The sequence below is a fragment of the Typopeltis vanoorti genome, chromosome 14 (assembly GCF_054136105.1).
Source record: "Typopeltis vanoorti isolate ZY-2024b chromosome 14, IOZ_Tvanoo_1.0, whole genome shotgun sequence".
Lineage (NCBI taxonomy): Eukaryota > Metazoa > Arthropoda > Arachnida > Uropygi > Thelyphonidae > Typopeltis > Typopeltis vanoorti.
Window position 1 is genome coordinate 10,217,805 of NC_143562.1, and position 11,247 is coordinate 10,229,051.

General features: G+C 35.6%; 1 protein-coding gene across 1 annotated transcript; it reads left to right on the forward strand.

Annotated features, from left to right (window-relative positions):
- The first annotated feature begins 2,844 nt into the window (after positions 1–2,844).
- LOC150099199 (uncharacterized) lies at positions 2,845–9,157 on the forward strand. The gene is made up of 2 exons (XM_090404130.1): positions 2,845–2,949; positions 7,495–9,157. The coding sequence occupies exon 2, from the start codon at positions 7,743–7,745 to the stop codon at positions 8,901–8,903; it is 1,161 nt and encodes a 386-aa protein (XP_090260256.1). The 5' UTR covers positions 2,845–2,949; positions 7,495–7,742; the 3' UTR covers positions 8,904–9,157.
- The last annotated feature ends 2,090 nt before the right edge of the window (positions 9,158–11,247 follow it).

The window sequence follows — 11,247 nt, forward strand, 5'->3', positions numbered from 1 at the left end:
TATAGTTTGATGCTTGAGTTCGATCACCTCCTTTATGAAGTGGCACAATCTTGCCCTCCTTCCACTCCTTAGGAACTTGACCGAGTGCAAGACTCATATCAAAAAAATATGTCAAGGCAGGGGTAAACTTCCTGGCACATTCTTTCAGAATACGGGGTGATATATTATCAAGTCCCACAGCCTTATTAACATCTAGTTTACTTGACACGCCATACACCTCTTGCTCATCTACAGTCAGTCTCTCCTCCCCATCATCAACTGCTCTCAATCCCTCCATGAAGTCACATTCACAAGATTGAAAGATCTTTATGAACTGCTCATTAAGTATTTCCACCACACATTCTGCAACAGATGTCTTTATACCATTTTCTCCAATCAAGGTCATCCTTCCATATTTATTCTTTCTTTTGCTGGCTACATATCAAAAGATTTCCTTAGGATTCTTTTTGGCTCCATTAGCCAACTGCTGTTCATACCTCTCTTTAGCTACCTCGCCAACCAAGTCACCCTCCTTACCTGGTCTTTGTAGACCTCATGGAATTGGTTATTTCCACTTCTCTTATGCCTCCACAATGCCCTTTTTCTGTGTAATGCATGCTTAATCTCTTTATTCATCCATCTCGCACCTACCTTATTTAACATTCTCACTCGTGGAATACATTTAGACATTGGATCTACTAGACAGTTTTTGAAAATCCCCCAAGCTGCATTGATCTCATTTCCAGCTAACTCCTCATTCCACGCTACACCGACAAGCTGTCTCCTGATCTCTTTATAATCATCCCCTCCCCTTGTAGTTCCACATGTACCGTTTTCTCATCCTCGCACTGCTGACAACCACCCAGGTAATCACCTCATGGTCACTCTCACTAATTGGTGGGTTATTTTTACACTTCGTTTATTATAAATTACATCCTCTGATGAGATGATCAAATCCAAAACCCTCAATCCTCGTGTGCCCTCTGTTACACACTGTCTGAGGTAGTTATCCCTCAAAAACTTAAGAAACTCATTTTCTTTACTTCCTGTTGCTATCCTATCATTCCAGTCTATATTGCCACAATTAAAATCACCCATAATTATCACCCTTTTCTTATTTAATTGGCTAATTAGATTGCCCATTTCATTATCACCACCATCCACATTACCTGGTCTATAACAACATCCCACCAAAGAGTTCATTCTATTCACCTCTATCTCACGCCATACTGCTTCAAAACCACTGGCACTATTTCCCCTCTTGCATCACTACCCTATATGGACATAACTCTTTCTCTATCATCAATAGCAGTCCCCTCACTTTTTACCCCTTCTGTCCTCACGAAACACATCATACCCTTCCATCTCTATTCCTGTCAGGATTTCATCCTCTTCCAACCATGTCTCACTTATTCCGACAATCTTTGGGTGAACAGACACAACCAGTGCAACCATTTCATCTGCCTTGTTTCTTATACTTCTAGCCTTTGTAGACAAACACAACAGCTCATTTCTGGATCTACAGCTAGTTCCACTGATACCACTCACTCGATGTGATCTCTCCATGCTCGACTGGGGCCATTTCCCTTTCTGCTTCTTAATTTTAAAACCCTTTTCGAAATGAAACATTTATTATGTAGTGGAAGTGAGTGTGCAGAATCAGGGAAACTAGAGTTATTAAGGGGGAGGGAGTAGATATTCAGATTTTAGGGAGACAGTTGAGTATGTGAATGTGTGTGTAATATGCCCAAGCGAGTAGGAAAGACCACGAATCAGAATGGGATAGTTAATATAAGGCATCAAAATAGGGATGGGATAAATCGGCATCTGCAATTCATGTATACAAATGCCAAATACATTCACAAACTCTCCCACCACCACCCCTCACAACAATATGGCTTCATCAAAACTCTTACTAAGAGAGCCCACAATCTTTGTTCCAATAGAACAGCACTTACTACTGAGCTTAACCACATACACAACACTTTCCTCTCCAATGGCTACAGCAAACAAAGTATCAAAATATAATCAGTTCCTCCCCCATTCCCCGTCCTTCTCGTCAACAAGATTTTAAAAATGCCATCACCATACCCTACATCCGTGGCATATCTGAAAAAATAGCCAAGATACTAAAAAAATACACCCTACACACAGCATATAAGCCCTACCACAAACTTGTTACCCTTATCCGTTCTACGAAAGATCAGCTCCCTCCTCTCTCTCTTTCTGGAGTTTACAAAGTACCCTGTTACTGTAAGCTGGAGTACTTTGGACAGACAGGCAGATCAGCAGCCATCTGCCTGGAGGAACACAACTCTTACATCTGTAAACCTAACTATGGATATTCAGGCTCGGCTGACCATGTTTTGGACACCACCCACAGAGTATCATGGAAGAAAACCACCATGCTCCACCGCAGCAAATTCAAGAAAGAGAGACTTTTCTTAGAAGCAGCAGCAGCTCTCAGAAACCAACCGAATCTGAATAAATACGGTTGCATTAAGCTTCCGAAGATTTGGGAAACACTCATCACCAGATGTCCCACCATACACTCCAGGCCACCTACTACCGCCCTTAGAAGGCGCTCCACCTAGATAGGACTCTAGTGTCACCCACGTGGTTGGGCTTAGTATTGTAAGATTTGTGTGTGTATGTTACGTTAATTGTCTTTGTAATCCCCGTAGATGTCCTAGTGACTAGGACGAAATATAGGAAGTATTAAATTCTATTTTAATTCTTTTTGAGTGTTGTCAAAAATCCATTAAGCCTCCAACATGATGTCATCACAGCACTTAAGCCTCTACACATGAACTGAATTTGGAGATTAATACGGTCACATTCGGTGTTGTCGCTAGTGCTGCCGATGGGTAAACAAACATGGCGGGTTCGTAATTGAATATATAGATGCCTACTACAAAAGTCATTAATTTCGTGACAGTTCTGTACGCAGAGCGATACGAAACATCACAAGTAAGTCACGAAAAACTTGCTGTCGATTCCTAGAAATATTTTCTGGGGGTGGGGGATTTTCATCTTGATATTGGTATACCTGATATACTATTCTCCTTTGTCCCATGTGTTGTCGAAGTTGTTTTGTGTTTAGGGCCCTCATAATTGTGGGCTATGTAGTGTGTCTCTCCATATCCTCCTGGGATAAAAAAAAAACAAGTATAATATTGTTTTTCCTCTTACCCTTTTATTCCATCCATCTCTGCCCTCTGGAACAGGGTTCCCCACCAAGTATTCCCAAACAATTACAACTTGCTGCAAAAAAAAATCAATAAACTTCTATATTAGTCCTTTTGCACTCCCCCATACTGATGTGCTTTTAGGGATCTTGACTTTTTTTTTACGGGGTCTATCCATCTATCTATATCTATCTATATATATATAAAAAGATAAGCCGAAATTTGAACCGTTTTTTGTCTCCGGCTTACCAGCCCTGCACTTGGGGGAGGGGGGGGGAAGGCCTCCTATTATATATATATATATATAGAATATATATATATAAATAACTGTATTTCATTAAAATATGTGTACTTTATTGCACCACCACCACAGCTGTTTACGATATTGTTATATCATATTTAAGTAAATGAAACAAGGAGTGGTAGTTTATTACCCAGCAACCAGTATCATCCCCTCCCATATGTTTAAGTTATTCTGAATGATTATTGTTGTCATGTGTCTCCATGGAGTCCAAAGACTCATTGTGGGAAACCCTGAAACATTCTTCACAACACCTTCATACCTCCCACAATGTAACTAAATTCACAATGGGAATAAGAAATTAACGATTATTAACACAGTGCATGTTATATCACTCCTTAAACTGATTCACTGAGAGAGAACTGATAACCACATCGAGCAACCCATTCCAATCTTACACTACCCTTGTAAAAAATAATAATAAATTAGATCTCACATTCTTGCTAACTGAAACTTTACTCAGCTTCTGATGGTGACCTTCTGAACACTATACTGAAAAATGTTCCCCTACTTCTATTCAATAAAACCTTCTTAGCAGCATGAATGTTTCTATCAAGTCACTTCTCTTCCTTATATCTGCCAATTTTTGAACCCACAAATCTTCAATTTATCCTCTATGGAACATGCCATAAGCCTGCAATCACCTTGGTTACTCACCTCTGAATCTTCTCAGTCACCTTCACATCTCCAAGAAATCAGGTGACCAAATTAAGCACGAGTCTTGATGTGGACATATCAAATTTTTATAAAGAAGAATAATGGCTTTGCTGTCCCTACTAGTCGGTATACTTTTGAGCATCCAAGTGCTCTTCTGAACCATTTTGCAATATTACTCCTGAACACCTGTTTTATATCAATCATAACTCCCAGATCTCTGGCCTCATCAATTTCCAGCAACAAAACCTCATCAATAGAATACACAGACTGAAATGTTTTCAATCCAAAGTGAATAACTTTATATTTTGCCATAGTAAAAGAAAAAGTTATCCTTTGACTACAATGATAGTCGGTTCAAAGCATTCTGCAAGATTGCTACATCATCTTTATGTATTATAAGCTCTTTCCAACTTAGCATCATCAGCAAACAACTGAATATCACTCTGTAATTATTTCTGGGTCCATTGTTGTTTAGTCTTCAATATCATTAATATATAGATTATAAATCAGTGGACCAAGAACATATACACTACTCTCTGAATGTTATCTGACACCTTCCCTCTTATCTATCACCAATCCTGTATCCATTCCCATTTGCTTTAGCTTACTTAACATATTTGCAAGTGGTATTCTGTGAAATGCTTTTGTGAAATCCAACAGTATAACAGTATAGGCATTAGCTTTATCCAACTCTACTATTACAAAGTAAATTGCTAAGACATGACCTTCCGTTAACAAAGCCATGCTGATCTCTAAAAAGTAACGTATTATTTTATATTCAATCTTCAATTCTGATTTTATCCAACTTTTCCAAAACCTTAACAACCACTCCTGATCTTTTCATTACCTTTAATTTAGCTATTTTATTTTATTATTATTTTTTAATCAAATACCTTGGCACTTATTGTTTATTATTTTAGAAAACATTTGCTAAATAGTGCTGGATTTTTATTTTATTTATTTTTATGGTTTGTCCAAAGTGCCTTATCATCTTGGAGGGTATGAGGAACAAGAAACTTATTAATATTAGATTTAAAGATATTCAGATTGTACTCCAGAAATTTCATAAGATCGAAAGTTATTTTGAAAAAGGGCAGTAGAGGCACTGAATGAAGATGAAAGAAGAAATGTGATGAGGAAACTGTGGGGGAGGAGAGGGCAATATGCCTCTGTGAAAGGTAGAAATAATAGCCGAGTTTGAAAAAAATGGAATGATACACAATAATGCTGCTGGAATTTGTAGAGGTGTTTGATACTACATTGACTTCAACTAAACAAATTGATACATGGTAATACACGAACCTGTTAATATGAATACAAGAGTGTCTGATGGAAAGATTCTAAAAATTAAGAGCAGGTTATGGTAGTTTGTGGTAGCAATATTTTCTTTGATGTATCTGCTTTATTTACTTTTATCATGCACTCTGGTAATTTTACTTGGTGGAAGCAAATCCTGTGGGGAACCTCTCCCCTTTTCCAAATACACACAGCTTGCAAATCCTATCATGGAATGCTTTTAAAAAAGTATCACTACAGCTCCCTGTAAATCCACCATAGAGCCATGCTATGCCGATGACCTGTTCATTTTGTCCATACATCATGGATATGTTATAAATATTTTTATTACACTTAGCAGCCAACACCTTAGGAAAGAATAACTATCTGTCCTTTCTTGACACTAGTTTCTCATATTCCCTGCAGATTTGTTTCTGTCCATAGGAAGTTTGTTCACAGGGGAAGGTTTGTGAATATTTTTTTTCCCTTCCAGAAAGAAAGATCTGTTTCCTTAGGAATACATTGGTTGGTTTTATTAACTTTAAAAGGCGCATCAGCTTTTGAGGACCAGAGGTATTTGGTGTCATTTTTTTTTGTTTCTACACCAACAGTATGGTGTTATTAAAATATTAGCATGCTGAGTTAAAACTATTTCATTTGGACCATAACAGCCTCACTATGGATATCAACAATGTACTTTTTTTTTCTTTATCTAGTAGCTTCAACATAATCAACAAAGCTCAACACTCCTCCTGTTTCCCTTCCCCACCCCAAAACACTAAATTATCATTATTATTATTTTGTGATTATAATGTTCCTGCAGTTTGGCCAAATTGCCAACATCTACCTGGATGAGCATAAATATGTTCCTTACCTAAAACAGTTTCTCAGGAATTGCAGACTATCACTTATCCTGTAATGCAAAGCACACGTCCTTTGCATTATGAGATACTAAGGTGATTGATGTGAAGTCTTAAGCCTCTATATACAAGTAGCTCAGTTGTGAAGATACTTCCAGCACAAATATCGTTAATTTATAGTATAACCAAGTGACAGAAATTTCAATATCTATTCTCTAATCCAGAGTATTTTAGTAATAAGGTGTGACACCTTTTGATTACTTATATATGAGAAATATATGACCTCTGCATTACTTCAACCTTGGTATCTCTTCTGAGTCTGGCTCTCACTGATGGTAGCTTGCTTCCTGGGGAGTAGAAAGGTTCAGCTCAGTGGCTATTCTTTGCCTGTCACTTGGTGGAGCTACTGCTGATCATTCAGACCAAGAATGATGAGTTTAGTAGTGATTCTTCAGGGTCACCCAGTGAGATTTAGTGTGATCTTGTAGATCACTGAGTTTTGATGAAATTTGTGTAATTTAAATTATATTTTACTTGTCTTTTATTGAGTTTTATTAGATTGTTCCTTGTAGAACACTGGAAAGAAAGCATTAACGGTTTCTAGTTAACTAGTAATGGCTAATGTTTTCAATATCAATTATTAAAAGTCATAAGATAAATGTAACATATGAAGTTATAGCATCTGCTTTAGTTGAGTTATATTAAATAGAATAATACATTTTTTTCATGTTTTTATTAGTGGAATTTATGTAGAAAGTACTAATGAGCATAGAATAAAACTGAGATAATGGAATATTTATTTTCTGTAAGACAATTTGGATGAAAGTATTACAGCTTAAAGAATAATTGATTGTGGTTTTAAAGAGGAAAAGAAACTAATGTCTAAATCATTGAAGATTTCAATTAAGTTAAACTAACATGTAGAAATAAATTATTTCTTTATTGATGTTCATTTTGTCAAAATATTTGTAATAATTGGAAGATGATTGGTACAATTTAAATTATATTTTACTTGTCTTCTTAATACAGTCACATGATTGTTACCTCTTAAATGTGGTTTACTGGATTTTGCAGTTATTGGAGAACGTTGCATTTCATAAACCCAGTTGCAAAATATTTGATACAAAATATTATAATGTGAAAAAAAACTGTTAATTCCTTTTATTTTCCAATGAGTAGTCATAAATACCATTCCTGATATTAACTTTTCTGTAATGATTTTTTCTTTTTTCAGGGTGATTGACTGCACTTTCTGGAAGAAGTAATGTAATTGTACTTAGCTGCCAACCATTTTTGTGGATATTAATTATGTTCTTCATTAAACAGTGCATAATATTCAGAATCTTGGTGAGGTGAGCATACATGAGAAATAGAAAGGCATTCAATCATATATTTTAAAATAATGAACAAAACTTCATTAATGTCTATCCCTGAGACAGTTATCTGTAAAACTGCTGGTAGATGAAATAATAGTTTGAGAAAATGCTCACCTCTGGAACTTTGAATGAATCATTAATCATGAATCAGTCCAATCTCCACACTAATGAAAAACTCCTTCATTGTCAAATTTGTGATGAATCATTTTCATTAGCTTGCCAATTTAAAGTACATTCAAAATTTCATGCTAATCAGAAACTATTTGTGTGTGAAACTTGTGGGAAAGCATTTTCTTCCTCTCGCTGTCTGAGAATACATATAAGAGTTCATACTAAAGAGAAACCTTTCATTTGTGAAATTTGCAGTAAAGCTTTTTCACAAGATTCTCATCGTAAATGTCATGAAAGACTTCACACTAATGAGAAAAACTTTAAATGTGAATCTTGTGGGAAATCATTTTCTTCCTCTCGCTGTCTGAGAATACATATAAGAGTTCATACTAAAGAGAAACCTTTCATTTGTGAAATTTGCGGTAAAGCTTTTTCACAAGATTCTCATCGTAAATGTCATGCAAGACTTCACACTAATGAGAAAAACTTTAAATGTGAATCTTGTGGGAAATCATTTTCACGAATTTCAAACCTAAAAATTCACTTTAGAATTCACACCAGGGAGAAGCCATATACCTGTGAAACTTGTGGTAAATCATTTTCTCATGCAAATTATGTTAAGGTGCACAAAAGACTTCATACTAATGAGAAACCTTTTACATGTTTAACTTGTGATAAATCATTTTCAAGAGCGTCAAGCCTTAAAGGACATATCAGGGTTCACACTAATGAGAAACCATTTATATGTGAAGTTTGTGGGAAATCATTTTCTTATTCTCATCATCTTAAAGAACATATAAGATTTCATACTAGTGAGAAACCCTTTACATGTGAAATTTGTGGCAAGGGATATAAACAATCTACTTATCTTAAAATGCACAATATAGTTCACAGTAATGAGAAAGCTTTTAGTTGTGAAATTTGTAGTAAATCATTTTCGCATCCTACTTATCTGAGAAAGCACCATAGAGTTCACACTAATGAGAAGCCCTTTATGTGTGAAATTTGTGGAAAAACATTTTCTTACTCTAATGGTCTTAAAGATCATATGGCAGTTCATACAAAAGAGAAACGGGCTAGTTGTGAAATTTGTGGTAAATCATTTTCAAGTGTATCCTATCTAAAAGTACACGGAAGGCTTCACATTAATGAGTAAGAGTAAACTCTTGTGTTAGATGTGTGATAAATCATTTTCACAGTCTTCCTGTCTTAAAGTATATATGAGGACTTTTTATTCTTTTAAATACCATAACTTGTAAAGAATTTTCCCAAACTTCTGTTATCAAGAACATAATGATTTGTAATAATGAGATATTTTACATGTGCAAGTTACCAGAACCACATAAGAGTCCATACCAATGAGCAGATTTTGCATGCTTCCTACTTTTTTAAAAATGATTTCTAGAGCTTTGATTGCTTATCACTGATTTCACTGGTAGTCAATAATCAAAAGAAAAGACTCATTTAATATATGAAATTAGCATGTATTTTATAAAATTGTTTAAAAAGCTATTTTTATCTTTCACAGATAATTTCTTATAATTAAAAGTTCTATGCTAATACAGGCATGATAATAAATTATTAAATTGATCGTGAATAACATTTGCTGGATTTTTATGGTGGAAGATATATAAATAATATTATAAACAATTGCTATATTTAATATAATGCCATCAATCACGTTTATTCCATTATTTGTTGATAATTATTCAGAATGAGCTCATGATAAAAGTTTAATGGAATGAAACAGCACTAGAAAATGATTAAAAGTAGTATTTAATGCTGCCAATATTTCATCTCAGTTACAGAGACATTGTGAGGGAGTACAAAATGAGACTTGTAACACACACAAAGGCAGCACAAAACTAACTGAAACAAGTGGACAAAAGATTAGTCATAATTAGGTGGAAGCACTCTCTATGTTGGCAGCCTAGAATGTAAACTAGGATCCAAAAGTATTAGTGTTTCCCATATTTTGGGAAGTTTTATGCAACCATATTTATTTAAAGCAGATTCTAAAAACAGTCTTAATCTTCTAAATTTACTTAATTTAGTTAATTACTTAATTTTTAAGTAATTAACTAAATTACTAACAAGCAAGGATAAGGAAGTTATTGTTCCACTTTATAAGGTATTAATATGACTGCATTTGGACTATTGTGCACAAATCTGGTCACCTGGATTTCTTGGGGATGAAGAAATAGTGGAGAGGATTCAGAGGCAAGTTACAAAGATTGTTGCAGGTCTGTGGGATGTTGTTACCAGGATAGATTGAAGATCTGTGGGCTCCAAAAACTAGCTGATAGATGTAGGAGAGGAGATATGATAGAAGCATATAAATTATTAAAGGGATTTTACAGGATTGATACTGATGACATTTTTAAGACCAGTGCAGGAAGGGAGAGAATGAGAGGCCATCCCTGGAGATTATTTAAGAGTGTGGTTAACAAGTGTGTTAGGACTAGATTTTTTACTTGGAGGGTTGTGAAGGGGTGGAATACATTGCCAGAGGTGGTTGTGAATGTTTTGTCTGTGAATGAATTTAAGGAGAAGTATGATAGGTATTGTGTAAATAATAGTTAGTGTGTCAATGTGGGGTCTTCCACGATGAGTCTTTTGACTCCATGGAGACATCATTATAATAATAATATCTTGGTTTATATGGTCTTCTAATCCATTGATATTAACCACCTTGCAAATCAAAATTGTGTCATCAGCAAAGAACAGTATTTTTGCCAGACATCTTTGCAAATATAATATAGAACATGGCAAAATGAGAATGCTTTCAAAATAGAGATCATGGCAGTGGAGATTTAGACCACATATGCAGACTGCCTGAAAATCTGCTTCATGTATGACTCCTAGCAGTTATTGGAAAAAGCAGAAGTAATACTAGATACAAACCAACAAGTTCAGGGGCAGATGACCAAGTCAAGCACTCAGCCTAGAATAGCCGATCCAGTAGTCACACCAGCAGAATCTAATGAATTTGCCATTTCCAGGATATTACGTTTGTGGAACTACTAGTGTGTATGATATCAATATGTCCTGGATATCACTATATTCTGGCTGAAATCTTACTTATCAATACAGATTGAATGTGTGGGATGATGTCAGCTCTGATCACAATTCAGTGTTGCTGCACTAGAATTCAGAGCATGAAACCATTCCAGGTCACCTACCAGTGATTAACTGGTAGGTGACCTTGGGGGTAAGTTTACCCGAAGTATTTCATTCCTGAAATATCCTGTAGAAACAATAATAGCACCTGAAACTACCCACCTCTGCAGTCCCATGCACAGACTTTGACTATCTTATGGAAGAAATCTAAAACCTCGCCTGTTAACAGTCATGCTGGTATCAGAACTCTGTTCAAACATTGTTGTGTGACAAACACTTCAGGAACCATCAGAAGTGACAAATGTAACTGCTATTGGTAAGCACTGAGGATCACTCTCTGTAGAAGATGACCAAGGTTTTTTGTGAAGACTTCAAATCCA